Below are 14870 nucleotides of genomic sequence, written 5' to 3'. Positions count from 1 at the left end.
TTATGCGTTGAGACGAAGGAGACGTGTTCTGCGCTGTCTGGGTGTAGATTTGCCCATAATACACCACACTTCAATTGTTTGATCTCCAGTACGTTCTCCACTTATGGATACGACATCCATATTCACTTCTAAAATTTGAAAGATATATAGCCCACCCTTTCTAGCTAAAACACACAACAGTGTCTGCTGAGGTTACAGTTAGACAAGCAAAGCAAAGAAAGTTGAGACCGGTGTTCACTGCTGGGGTTAGGATCGAGCCTCTGGGCACTTGCAATCCGCTAATCTATTATCCCCTACTTGGTTTAACTATTAATCGATTTGCAGGCACAGTATCTCCAGCTAATTCTTGTAAAAAATATAAGCAGCAACCCTGTTGATATGTTGAATGCAAGCACAGACCCATACATGCATATAGAGATGGACAGTAAATTAACAGAGGCTTGTATTCCAAATGGGACACCTTGCTAATGCTCTGATCGATCTCTTCTTTCTCTAGCCCAGAATTACATATTGTTTCCTGCATGATTGGATCTCTCTATATCTCCATCTATTATATTCCATGCAATAAACTATAGCTCTATATATATTCCACACAGTAATGAATGCAGGAGTTGTTGCTCGTTAGCTTAAACCCAACACTACCATATATAATGCATAGGTCAGAGATTCCATGATCCTCTACAACCCAAGACTGCAGTCATCGTTGCCCCAGAATCATCGTCACCATCAGATCGAAAGGGGCATTCATCAGCCCAGTGATTACCCATATTCAACAGACCAGTGCTCACGAGGATCGTCGTCCTTCTTTGTACAACCCCATCCCATTCCTTTTGATTTTTTAGGGAATCCCAGCATACATGACCATTGGTACGACAGAGCTCACAGACAAGCTTGGTCGCTCGGGTATGAGTTGAAGAGCCTTCCCTAGTTTCTCCTGAAAATGAAATTATTTCCTCCACCTTACCGATCACCTCCTTTTGGTTCAAACCCAATTTGCTCGATCGATCTTGTGGCAAAATCCCTATTCTGTCCTCTAGTCTCGCAGTAAAATAAATTACTTACTGTGAAGACATGAAATTACAACATTACCCTTCTGTAACAGAAGCAGTCAAGTGTACACATACTTTTGGCGTTTTCCAGCTTTTGCCAGTTTATACTTTGGATTTATACTTTTCTGGACCTACCCAAATGACCCCAAATGTCACATATAAAAATGTTGCATAGTGCAACCATTTTCATACCAATTTTCAAAACCAATACCAGCAAACCCAAAGACACCTCTCTATGCAATGGTGATGGAGTGGACTAGAGGACGAACCATAGGCCGCGGCTCCACCGCCGTTGTCTCTCTCGCTACTGATGCTTTCTCCGGTGAGGTGTTTGCGGTGAAGTCGGCCGAGCTTTCGCGGTCGTCTTTCTTGCGAAAGGAGCAGTGTTTTCTGTCTAAGTTGAGCTCTCCTCATGTGGTCAGGTACTTGGGTTGTGATGTTAGCACTGAACAGAATGAGCCAATGTACAATATTTTCATGGAGTACGTACCCGGCGGCACGCTTTCCGATGCGGTTCGGAGAAATGGAAAGCAGCTCGAGGAGGGTGTGATCCAGTCATTCACGCATCAGATTGTGCAGGGTTTGGAGTATCTTCATTCTAATGGGTTGGCACATTGTGACATCAAGAGCCAGAACATTTTGGTGTGTCAAGAGAGTGGCAAGATCAAAATTGCTGATTTGGGTTGTGCTAAATTGGTGCATGAATCTCCCACGTCAGCATTTTCCGGCACGCCGGTGTTCATGGCGCCGGAGGTGGCAAGGGGAGAGGAGCAGGGGTTTGAAGCAGATATATGGGCACTTGGGTGTACATTGATTGAAATGGCCACCGGAGGCAGTAGCCCCTGGACGGAGGTGAGTGACCCTGTTTCTGCTCTCTACCTGATTGGATTCTCCAGTGACTTGCCGGAGCTTCCAAGGTGGCTTTCGAAAGAGGGTAAGGATTTCTTGAGCAAGTGTTTGATGAAGTGCCCAAGAGAGAGGTGGACAGCTAAGGAGCTGCTTGAGCATCCATTTCTTGAAGACTACTCATCAATGGGGTCTGTGAGTTTGAGCTCATCTCCTATTAGTGTGTTGGATCAAGGTCTTTGGGATTCATTTGAAGTCTTTGAAGACGCTCCTCAGAAACAAGTTCGTCAAAGCATTTGTTCCAGTAATTCTCCGCAAGATAGAATCAAGATGTTGATTGGAGGTACTTGTTCTACATTTTCAGATACAACCAATTGGGAAATTGATGAGAATTGGTGCACTATTAGAAGCAATGGCTCTGAGGATAGCCACGCCTTATTGAAGAACAACAATGTCATTGCTATCTCAGAGTCCATGGTGGCAACTGTTGCATTAGATATGGATTCCATTATTGATGAGCAGCTTCACAGTCCAATGTGTGATGATGACGATGAGGAATTAGCTTTTGAATATTTTGTAGAATCTGACAGTAGAATTGGTAGTGACGGAGATTTTGTAATCTCATACATTGTTACAGACGATTCTTTTGTAAACATTCTTGATTTTGAACAAGATACTCGAAATTATTCTTTTATTCACTCCCAATTGTTATTTTTCTGGCCAAACTGTGGTGCTTAAATTTCTCTTGTTAATGTCTTCTCTGTTCTGTGTTAGTTTTGGTACAATGCCACTTGACAATTACAAGTCTCATCTTCTTCCAAGTTTGGTGATCGACAATGGGCACTGCCAACTCTTATACATTATTACTTGGTTACTGCTAAGATAAGTGTACCATGCATGTCGAACAACTTAATTTTCTTCGGTTTTCAGAATGAACACAAAATGTTAATGAAATGTGACAAAGAGACTAATGTAACTAAAACAAAGAAAAATACTCAATATTTGTCACTAACAAGATGCCATTACCCATAATTTGGATCTACATAAACTTTCCCCTCCTTTGGCATCTAATGCCATGATCTCTCCACAAAATTGAGGAGCAGTAGCTGTCCATTGAGTCCTGTCATAGGCAAAAGGAGAAACAAGACCAGCTGTCTCTTAACTCTCCTGCATCTCAGCATATTATCTAGTCTGTAAGCATCTTCCTCTCTTCTTGTTTACATCCCCCATTAATCACATAATCTTGGAAAGAATCACATTAGTTTATCAGATTATCTTAATAATCTGCACCTAAATTTCTCCATGCCTAACTACCCTTTTTGTTTCTATCATTACCAACCTTTGTGCTCTGATTAAACAAATTGTGTGGTTTTACATAATTTTTAATCTCATCAGAAACATGATGCTGAGAAAAACAGACACTATCATGTGGCTCATTAGGCTTTTACTGACATGCATGTGAAGGGTTAAATGTATTAGCTGTATGTGAAGGGCCAATGCTCTCTGTAATTCCTTTGATTTAAATTGCCAGTGAAGCAAAGGCAACCTGTGTTTTTTTTTGTTTGTTGTTGTAGGTAAATACAGCAGAAGCCAGCTTCTATTTTTTTTTCTTTGTGGGTATACAATTTCATGGGCCGGTTACACAAGTCATATATATTGACTTGACATAGAGGCAGGTCAATTTAGTTAATCATATTGACTTGTTCCTCTCTTTGATGAAGCAAATAGAGTTTCTTTTTGTTAGGCAATTTGGGGATGAGGGTCAACACAAGCTATGTTCTTTCTCCCTATTCCAATCCCATTAATTATTATGGTAGGTGAATTATGCAATTGGACTCAACAACAAGATTAATGCAAGTTTAATTGTTCCTCTGATTTATTCTATGATGCAGGTACATGAATCTGTACCAAAAGAAAAATATATACTGTGGCACCAGATTTTCATGGATTTTACACACATAAGTGTAATCCTTCAAGCAGATTTTCTGACATTATTCTATCCAGCTAGCTAGTATAATGTTGGATCTAATTAAGGACATGCAGACCTGTACGAGGCAACCGCTTTAGATTTGCAATTTTCAGTGTTCTATCTAGCTAGCTAGAACTGGCTCAAATTTTGAGTCTCTCTATGTCATATACTACTACTGTTATACCTAACACTTATATATTGGCTTATAGTCCTGCATGTGAAATTGCAGGGTTTTGCGGGGTGGAAGTTCATTTCCCGGCCGGCCTTCAAGTCTCGCTTGAATTTCTATCTAGTGTTAAAGCTGATAGAGCGAGGATCGTTCTTTGCATATCAAGCAAGGTTATTTGCTCGATCAATTTATTGATAAACCAATGAAAGATATATTGCTTCAATACAAAACAATCAACGTACGTAATTGGAAAACCACTTTCTGAAATTATATATATAGTTCGAACTAATGCCATATTTTAGTTCGAGAAGAGTTTGGCCACTACAACAGTATTATTGAATTCAGTTGGCTAATACTGAATCCAACTATTTTTATTGTTTGTTTTGTTGAATAGTTAAGAGTACGTTAAAACAGACTTTAAACAAAGTCAACTAAAATAAGCGTCAACTAACCTCAAGCCTATATATGCATGAATCTTTCAATTCGAAACCAAATTAAAGCATATATAGGAGACTTGGAGTTGGAGGGTCAACACCAGTACACGTACATGCACATCAACCTAGCTTTTAAGTTTTCACGTACATAACTTTTCCTCTTCAATAACAAATGTCAAATGAGATTAAACTTATGACACGAGAAATGAGACTAATTAGGATTTGCAGTCGTTATACGTAACCAAGTAACGTAAATTATATGTAGCAATGCGTATATATACAAACCTATATTTACATTAATGTTTCAATTCCATATATCCAGAGGTTATGCTAGGGCTGCTTATTAGGGTTTATGTCTTTTTTATCACTGCTGGTGCACTACTGTGAATGCTGCTTTTCCTGATCTGACTCTGCTCATCGCATTCCATTTTCAGTTCTTCTTGCTTGTATTTTCTAAGTCGATAGAGCTCTTTGATATAGTAGTGCAACCTGTCTATCATCAGTGCCAAGAATAGGGAAAACCCTGCGCAGTACGAATATGAGAACAATTAGGGAAAAACAAAAAAAAAAAAAAATCGTTAGTAGCAACAAAATATTAAGTAAATAGTCTCACCAAAAAAAATATATTAAGTATAGACTGCACGTATATCTTGTAAGGAACCCTTTTAATGAGAATCACTAAAATAAGACTAGTTGATCAATGTTTTGTTTCACCCATTTTCAATCACAGTTTCATAAATCAACCGTTTGTAAGATGTTTAGATATTCATGCATGTTTAGATCGTTTATGTAATTTTTCAACTAAACTGGCAGACAATGATCAAAGCATTCATAATCATGAATTATTTGGATATAATTAGTTGATGAATGATGATGATTACCTGTAAGAGATGCTTCCAATATGCGGTGTGCCATAAGAACCTCATTAGTTGGATTAATAAAGCCTGCCTCAGTCGAGCGTTTCTTATGAACATTGAACACACTGTATATGGTAGAGATGAAGAAGACGAGAATGGTTCCTCCCACACTCTTGGCCACCAATGGCCCTCGTCCCTGCTTCGAACAATCCAATCCCATGATCACCAACTGCCTCAAAGGGCTTCTAAACAGAAGGCTCAGAATCAACACCATTTCGGCAAACACAATTGTAAATAAAACTTGAATCATTTCTTCAGATTGATGAAGTGCAACCGGTAGCAAAGATTGGTTATCCTATAATTTTGTTTGTGTGAATGGTTTCACATACATGAAAATACTTTGGAGGATGCAGATGTTGAAAATCTAATCAAGTTATGAAATCCAATCTTGTGGTCGGGGGTACCTTTGTTTCATGTAAATTAGATTCCACATATCTGGATTGCTTTTCCAAACTTATGGTCTAGTCAAAGAATTATACTTTCTAACACCATGTGAGGAAGGAATGGAATGACTTCCTCATGTTAATTAATTTCATGTATACCATGGTTTGGAGGCGCCTTTGTAACTTGTTATTGATATAAGAGATTCCACATCGGGAATATGAGACATTGTTTGTAGTTTATAAGGGTTTGGGCCACTCCACTTATTGTCAATTGGTTTTGGATGTGAACTTTAAACTACTTTATCATGATATCAGAGCGGGTTACCCACGTACGTCCATGTGTGAATGCGTAACAGCCACACGAACTCCACGTCACCTCAAATTGGCCGCAAAGGGTGCTTTGCAGGCTAGTTGCGGTACTGCACTATGTATATAGTGCCAATTTGCCAGGTTGATTTATTTTGCATTTCCATATGTAGTTTAAAAAATTGAGAGTTTTCTAAATTACTATTTCTTGTTTGCTTTGATTTTAACTTGCATGGATAGAGTGTCTCCTTGATCATTTAGATGAACAATATACTTCTGTGATTATTTAGTGTCTCCTTGATTTTACCTTTTGAGGTCTCAAATTTTTTGGAAGAAAAGTACGCTTCTATTTAATATTTTAATTACATTAAAAAGAATTGGATACATGTCATGTACATCATTATAGTAATTTCACGTATTTTGCACCATTACAGAAGCGATGCTGTTGCAGAAGATGTTGTGAACTGTGAGGAATTAGTCGTATAGCCGTTGCCTGAAGACTGATCAGTTCTCCCTTCTACAGAGCTGGTGGTATAACCAGACGACATGGATAAAGATATTGAAAGAGGAAAGGTGGCCATCGGCATCTGTGGTGGTAGACTAGGCAATGGAACTTCGAAGTTAAGCACTTGAATTGCTTGTTGTATTGAAGGTCTCATACGGTAGTCCGGATGAGCACACCATAACCCAACAATCATCAAGCACTCCATTTGTTTCGCATCGAAATCTCCTGAAAGTACAGGATCGGCGGCTTCGATCACTTTCCCTTCTCCATAAAGCTCCCAAACCCACTGCACCATGTTTATTTGAGTACTTGGTAACTTGAGATCAATAGATTTTCTTCCGCAGGCTATTTCCAAAGCAACAACTCCGAAGCTGTAGACATCCGATTCCTTGCTAGCTTTTCCTGTGGTAACATATTCCAGAGCCATGTAGCCTCTGGTTCCAGCTACAATTGTTGTTTCCGACTGCTTTCCATGGTCCACAAGTCGAGCTAGCCCGAAATCCCCAAGCTTGACGTTGAAATTTGAATCCAACATGATGTTGCTGGATTTGATATCCCTATGCAAAACACATTGTTCCCATTCTTCGTGTAGGTAAAATAATCCGGAGGCCAACCCTTGAGCAACCTTGTATCTTACTCTCCAATTCAACAAGCTTTTCAATTTGAATATATGGGAATCCAAACTCCCGTTGGGCATGTACTCATACACAAGCAGGAGCTCACCCTTTTCATGGCACCAACCAATAAGTTGCACCAGATTCCGATGCCTAAGCCGACTGATGATCCTTACTTCTGATGCATACTCCTTAAGTCCTTGCTTAGATCCCTTGGATACCCTCTTAACAGCAACATATGAATTCAAGTCTTTTATGAAGCCTCTATAAACCCCTCCAAATCCTCCCTCTCCAAGCTTTTCTCCCTCTACAAAATTATTTGTTGCTCGAGCCAACTCGCTATACGAAAACTTCCTAGGGCCTGTCCCCTTCTCAAATTCGTCATCGATAGAGTCATTAAGTCCCATGGGATCTTCATCATCACTTTCCCCTCCTTTTCTTTTCTTCCAAAAGATGAACCAAACCAGTGACAACACACCAACCAAGACAATGAATCCACCAACACTCAAACCAACGACTAGTCCTGTACTCACCCCATTTCCTGGCTTAGCAATAGCCAGGTCAGTAGAAGAAAAATTCCATGAGAGAATCTTGTGCACAGCAATGTTAGCACCGGTCGCAGCAGAGAACCCGGCAATGACCAAGTTGGGCAAGTACTCTTTCAGATCAACTTGGTGAGAAAGATAGTCCATCTGTTGGGCACCATTAACAAATGTGGTGAAGGCAACGCTAAGATTTTTTGTGCTGGAATCGTAACTGACCGTAGCGCTGTTGTTTCTTCCATACGTAATATTACCATTCCAAGGTTTGGTGTTCAAGGACTTGAGAGAGTTGACATCGATACCGGCATGATTTCCGGTGGGATCGTCAACCGATGTCAGACTATTCTTGAAGATATCAAACTCCACCGCCACAAAGTTGTACCCAATATTTCTTGAAGGGCCATCTATAGGGTTTTCCACCGGCAGGCCGAGGGCACCTCCTCTTCCTAGGGTTGTGTTAAGTACGGATCCGTTTGGCGCGATGAAGAACACTAGCCCGTCTGCGTAGGCGGTTTCACGTAGTGAATCGATGACAAAGGTGAAATGTGTAGTAAAATCAGCGAGCTTTCCGGTGGCGTCCTGGAGGAGGAAGGGTTCGTCGTAAGTGGCTCGACCGACGCTCTCCACCTGTAATTCATCTACAGCACTGTTGGTGAGTCGGAGGACTTGCTTGTCGAGATTAGCATGATTCTCGGTTCTTATATTGTTTGCATTGGAGAAGCTGGAGAAATTGAAGGTTAATGAGGTTGCAGAAGGGGTTAGCAGAAAGAAGAGAAGAAGAAGGAATTGAAGGCGCTGCTTTGGTGAGTAGTACTCATGAAACTGTATCATGATAACATTCCCACAGTTGTGAATGACAACCATTCTGAACTTTTAATTTGGAGAGATTGGAATGGAATTCTGGAAACAAGAAAGAACTGACCAGATATATAACTTATAAGATTGATTTTGTATGGTTTTCTTCTAGCTAGCAGCCCTCCTTGACCCCTTGTTCACCAGTTCCAACTTCCAACAGAGATAGTTCGCTTGAATGTGAAGGTAGTGTTTTGGAAATTGACTGATTCAAAAGTCATGGAGCTTGAAGTTTTCAACTAAACCAGTAGTACTACTGATCGATACAACATTCTGTATTTTAACTATTTTTTGTTGTTGAAAAATACGCATTCATCGTACTATCCTTGGTTGTATTGGTCCAAGTAGTACGTGGACAAGTCTACGTTACATGCACGAGGTTGATAAAGGGGAAAAGTCTCTGGGTTTGGTGCAGCTTATAAGCTCTTGGGTTTGGGTTTGGCTGCTATACCGAACGATATAGCGTGCCTGTCACTAAGGAGGGGGAGGTTTAGCGGGGGGCAAAAGCTCCCAATTGGAATAGCATATGTTGTAGATAAATAAAAGTTCAAGTTTTTAAGAGGATCGAAATCAAGGTTTTACCTGAGCCACAACAGAATCAGAAACTCAATTAAGGTATTGCTTGCTTCCCAGAAGAGCTTTGAGCTACACATTGACAGTGACACTCCTCAGTCCTTACCTAATTCACAAGCACCAACATCTTATCTTATGATCACATCACATCAGAGCATAGGGATCATAGGGATTAACTTATTGTAGATAAATAAAAGCTCAAAGGTGAATTTTTGTACTTGAACTTATTTCAAGTCATTCGGACTTGAAATGAATATCTAATGAGAGCTTTCAATTGAATTCTTGTTCCAGAAATTTTTTAAAAAAGCTGATAGATCAGTCTTGTAATAAAAACACGCTATTGTAGCTACGAATTAATGAAATTTTGAAATGACAATGGATACCCTTGTAAACTTCAGCAAAAGACAAAGGAACATGAGAGAGACAGACGCCTCCATTATGCCTCAACTCTCTCACCCTCTCATAGCTCGTTTCTCCATCATTTTTTTTTGAATGAAAGGAGGTCAGACGATTTTATTCAATAAGCACAAGCCATATTACACAGTGACCCGCCCTTGCAGGGCCGTCAGAAAGAGATATCGCTAAAACGTAATACAACTCACCTATTAAGTGAAACTCAGTGGGGGAGTAAACTAATAAAATATTGACAATAAATTTTGCCGCATCATCCATTAGAATACTCGCTGACAACCTTCGATCAATAATCCCAACAGTTCCCCACAGATATTGATCCCAAGAAAAAAATTGGTACCGAACTAAGAAAAGTCTTGGGTCCCAAATTTTTATCGTAAACCCACCTGGATCCCAGATCCGAAGCCAAAATTTAAGAATCCCAAATGTTTGTCTTTGGTCAACCTACTAGAACTCAAGCCCGAGTAACAAACATGAGCCCAGTATCCACTAGGTTGACGCCAAGCAAGCCACATCTGAAGACAGTCAACCATGGCTCCGACACCGACCACGTCGCCACAGCCGAAATACGCCGAAATCGGTGGCTTGTCACCAGCATGAACACCGTCTCCTTGGGAGAAGCCTGATTTGTTGTTGTCCAACTTCGTTGGAGAAGAATTTTTTCTTTCCCAACCAAATCAACCACAACACAACACCCAACAAACAATAAAACAAGATCAGATCTCTTCAACGCACCTACTTTGAGTTGTGCTCGATTTGGTCAGAGCCGGTCCACGAACGAAAACGATCAGAACTCACCAATCTGCGCAACTTTTGCTTTGCCCCACACACCACAAATTGGAGGAGAGATCTTTGCCAAGAAGCGTGCTTGCATGTGGTGACAGAAATGGAGACGAGGCTGTGCACATAGGTCCCGACGCCGAGGACGGTATCAGAGAGGTTCTCCAAGGTTGAAGACTTGAAGGAGGATGATACAAAGAGGCTGTATACAGCGCTCTCCCAAACTTAGCAAGAGCGCTAGGCATTTTTGATGAAGATTTTGTCGAAGACCACGACCATGATAAACCCTAGCAGAGCGACTGCTAGGTCAAGAAAAAAAAAAGTAGTACAAAGGGATTTACGTTCCTCCATCGTTGAGAGAGCCCATGAGGCACGCCTGCGGGAGACCATCTACAACCCAAGACCCATCGCTATAATGACCTAGCTGAGGACATCATCCAAGTAAGAACAACACAAAGGCCATGATCAAGTTTGGTGCTTGTATGAGAAATCCAATTATCATTTATATGCAATGTTAGTATTTATAGATTCGATCACAATTTTGAGCTTTTATGTGTTAGGGTATAGATTTGATATTAGGTTGGAGTTTTCTGGTTCTTTCTTGGCGTAATTGACACTTGCTCTGTGTAATTGGTTTTGAGTTGTGGATGTTTTAGGTGGTCCTGTTGGTCTATGTGGAATGCAGAATGGGATTGGGTTCAATTTTGTTCTGGGTTTTAGGCATATGAGTGGTAGTAATATAGCCAGCACGCATATTTGTGAGCTTGCTAGTGATTACTTGATTGGAAAACATGAGGAAGGTTTTACACTTAATCAATTACACTTTGTTATTGATTTGGGTTTTCAATTTTGTTTTGAAATTGATAGCAAATGATAAGTACATGAACTTTGTTAGGAAACGATAAGCATTTACATTGCTCTTGTTGTGTGGTACATGTTTTGATAGGAAACAATAAGCAATTATCTCTCGATTTGGCCATTCCCAAAAACCCTACGTATAATGGAATCACATCTCCCCACGATCAAAATTACTTCCACTAAAACTAAATCCAAAACTAATTCAGACTCTGTGTTTTGCTTCATCGTAAGGGATTCACACCCCAATGCGGAAGCTAGCGACAAGGTTAGGATTCGATCAGAGATCGGAGAAGGATTTAGGATTTTTGGGGGGTTGTATTTAGAGTTTGTTAACGGAGAAATTATTGTATGTACGACGTGTAAATACATACTGCAATCTTAATCGTTTATAACAATTAATATGTTTGATCATCCATGTTTCTATATTATGTCATCTAATCTTAACCATATATTCACATATGTATGTTTAGATATACGTCGTGTACTAAAGATATTATGTTATTCATGAAGTGTGATTACGCATGGGGTAAGAAAGAGCACCAAGATTTGGTAGGTAGACTTGGATCATTTTGGTTCACGAAAAAAAAAAAAATTAATACATAGTTCTTTTGTCTTTCCAATTAAAACGAGAAATGAAATGATTTTTCCGCAAAGTTTCCATATAGTTAGTAACATAAGAAAAACCATCAAAAACATTGTTAAATGTAATAAGATATTATCTTGAGTGATTGAAATAGAAACTTTTGTGTCTCCCTTTTTGGCTTTTTTAGTTTTTTTGTTTTGTTCTAAGATATTGTGGCACTAGAAAAACGAGAGAGACCGTTAGTCCCTGTCTCGTTTAACCATGGACTGCCACTGAGATTGAGACAGAGAGCCTGCTGCAAAATGGAGGCGCCGTCGTTGGTTCCTCGTACCGAAACGTTGTCGTTCCGATCAGCCTCCCCTCCCTCATCTCTTCCCTTTCACTGTGCTCCTCGTCTCAATTGCCACAGGCCTTCTAGAACCATCACCTTATGTGCCTCCGCCGCTACTAGTGATTTAGGTAATCTCTCTCACCGCCATATTTGTCTTCCATTTTTCTTTACTTATCCGATGGATTAAATCGGTTTCAGTAATGATTCTGCTTGATTATGGGGCCGGAAATGTTCGTAGCGTCATGAACGCCATTCGCCACCTTAAAGGTTGGTGTGGCTGCCCTCAAGCTTCTTTAATTATATGAAACTATTAAATACAATGGGGGAGGGCATTGAGCCTAAACCCTTGATTACAAAGACCTGAAATAGAATCAGATGTCTCTACAAACAAATACGCAACTAGGCATCAACTAACAAAGAGTGTTCTAATGTCTACTCTATTTGCTTTGGTATATAATCTAGGGAAAATTGCTCAAACACTATCCAAACTTTGCTTGACTATTAACTTTTGTAATCCAGTTTTACAAAATATCAAAATTGTATCTCAAATTTCAACCCCAACCAACTTTTAGTATTTGAGACTGCTAACAATGTAAATCCCGTTAACTTTTCAAGGGCATTTTTGACTTTTCGATATAAATCTCATCCAAAATTCTATGACATCTCATAGAAGTAAGTTTGAGTATATAGTTAGGAATAAATTTAGTTTACTCCCTCAAACTTTAAAGCTAAAATCAGTTTGGTCCTTGATATTTTGTTTTTTAAAATCACATTGGTCTTTGTACTCTTAAACAACAACATCTAAGTCCAAAATTTGAGTTTGAGTCCGAAAATGACGTCACTTTCTGAATTTGGTTCTTGAAAAAATGATGTCTTTTCATCGTTAGAATGTCCACTTTACCCTTTTTGTAGGTTGAAAAGCTCAAACGAGGGTCACCATGTCGGCTCCAAGTCAGCAAATGACGTCAGTTTTGGAGCCATATTAAAATTTTGGACTTAGCTGATGTTTCCTTAGAGTACGAGGACCAGCATACGTGATTAAAAAAAAAGAAAAAAGTGAATGACCTAACTGATTTTAGCCTTACTGGCTACGTCTAGAACGGGAGGACTCGGTTCCTCACACCGATGTCAATCAATCCCATCTTTTTCCAGATTTTTGGTCATCCAACACCAAAACTACATGTCAACTACCAATGCAAACCTTCATGAGAGTTTGTGTGTCTGCACGCTTAAAGTGCAATTCCGTACTTATCTATTAGATTATGGGTGCTCACGCGTGGGTTCACCACCCCTCATTTTCTTTGATTCTGGTTCTTGGTACTTGTTCTTGTTCTCAGTCTTCTCTAGTCAACCTCAGCTCCTTTATGACTTAGGATTGGATGGTGAATTGTATAGTGTTGTTTTGAGGGAGCTCTTCCTCTGTATTATGAGTTTCCATTGTGCATTGGGATACGTTTGGCATCAGGTATTCGGGAATCAACACTCTGGTTTAGTACACTCCTCACTGCCTCATTGCTTCTGACAGAGACGGCGATGACGATGCTAGCAAGCATAGGTGTTGTGTGTGGTAATATTTGTAGTCTTGCTGCATTTCTTATTTAGGACGTAGGGTCTTCGATCCATCGATTAGCGAGTTGTATGTCTCCTTTCACTCTTTCTAGTTTGATCGAGTTGAAGACTCATGCTCTTTATTATTACCATTTTCTTACTATTTTTACGGGCTTAGTAATTGTGCTTTGTTCTAGGATATTCTCTATGTGTGCCTTGGCCTTATGCCAATAGGATATGTAGTTAGACTAGATCTATGTATTCATATCCTTACCATATTGGTATTGTGTAATTCCCTATATAAAGGGCTCCTATCAATGAATAAGATGACTCTCTTGCTATCTCTTTGTCTCTACACTTTATTCTTCATCACGTTATCATGCACTTTGTTCTAACCCTAGAGCCAATAGCCCACCATTTTTTTTCCAAACCCTAAAAACCAAACCCTAAAATCGGGCAGCCTTGTTTTTCCCGATTTCCGACCAAAATTCCGACTGCCCTCCGCCGGAATTTTATATCCCCAGAAAGCTCTTTCCGTCACGGATCCAACGCCGCCGGCCTCACCCTGAGAACCGGCCGGAAAGTCTCTGAACCGGCCGCCGGAAAATTCCAGACCGCCGCCGCTACCGACCACGGGTTCACCACCTTCCCTTGCTCCGATCAACCTGAAATTTTGACAGAAGCTTCCCCATCCAGAGCTGCTCCTCCTGTCAAATTTTCAGCCCCAAATTCGAAGGATAAGTAGGCGAAACTTTATTTCTCCTCTCGGCAGCCTTTAGAAAGGTATGTTTTGAAACCTTAAACTCTTCCAAGTTCAATAACTCGGGGAGGATAAAATCCTTTCCTCCCTTCTCCATCTCCATTCTATGCTTGGGATTTTGTGTGTGCAGGTACCAAAAATCCCGGAATTTTATTCGCGGGTCAAGAGTATGTTGGATCACTCTTGTTTCTTTGTCCGGGTTGTGTTTGATCAACCCCAACCTTTCACCGGATTGTGTTTGATCAATCCGAGGCCTTTTTCCGAATTGTGTTTGATCAATTCGCGGCTTTTCCGGATTGTGTATGATCAATCCAAGGACAAACCATTAAAAGCATCGTTTGTGACCTCTATCGAGTCTCATAACAGCTTGGTTTTGTATGCAAGAGCAAGGTAACATTCTGCTCCTTTGAGTTTTGACGTACTAGATGCCTAAGCGGATC

General features: G+C 40.1%; 3 protein-coding genes across 3 annotated transcripts; 1 reads left to right on the top strand and 2 right to left on the bottom strand.

Moving 5' to 3' along the window:
• The first annotated feature begins 1289 nt into the window (after positions 1-1289).
• LOC101305547 (mitogen-activated protein kinase kinase kinase ANP1-like) lies at positions 1290-2633 on the top strand. The gene has a single exon (XM_004295790.1). It carries the CDS (start codon positions 1290-1292, stop codon positions 2631-2633), a length of 1344 nt encoding a protein of 447 aa, XP_004295838.1.
• A 2184-nt stretch (positions 2634-4817) lies between these two features.
• On the bottom strand, positions 4818-5761 carry LOC101305253. The gene is made up of 2 exons (XM_004295789.1): positions 5349-5761; positions 4818-4990 (listed from the first exon to the last, which is right to left on the bottom strand). Exons 1-2 carry the CDS (start codon positions 5632-5634, stop codon positions 4818-4820), a joined length of 459 nt encoding a protein of 152 aa, XP_004295837.1. The 5' UTR covers positions 5635-5761.
• Positions 5762-6501: 740 nt separating this feature from the next.
• LOC101304954 (L-type lectin-domain containing receptor kinase IX.1-like) lies at positions 6502-8598 on the bottom strand. The gene has a single exon (XM_004295788.1). The coding sequence runs from the start codon at positions 8596-8598 to the stop codon at positions 6502-6504; it is 2097 nt and encodes a 698-aa protein (XP_004295836.1).
• Positions 8599-14870: the final 6272 nt, after the last annotated feature.

The sequence above is a fragment of the Fragaria vesca genome, linkage group LG3 (assembly GCF_000184155.1).
Source record: "Fragaria vesca subsp. vesca linkage group LG3, FraVesHawaii_1.0, whole genome shotgun sequence".
In the NCBI taxonomy this organism is placed as follows: Eukaryota; Viridiplantae; Streptophyta; class Magnoliopsida; order Rosales; family Rosaceae; genus Fragaria; species Fragaria vesca.
Note: the sequence above shows the minus strand (reverse complement) of the source record. Positions and strands in the feature narration are given on the sequence as shown.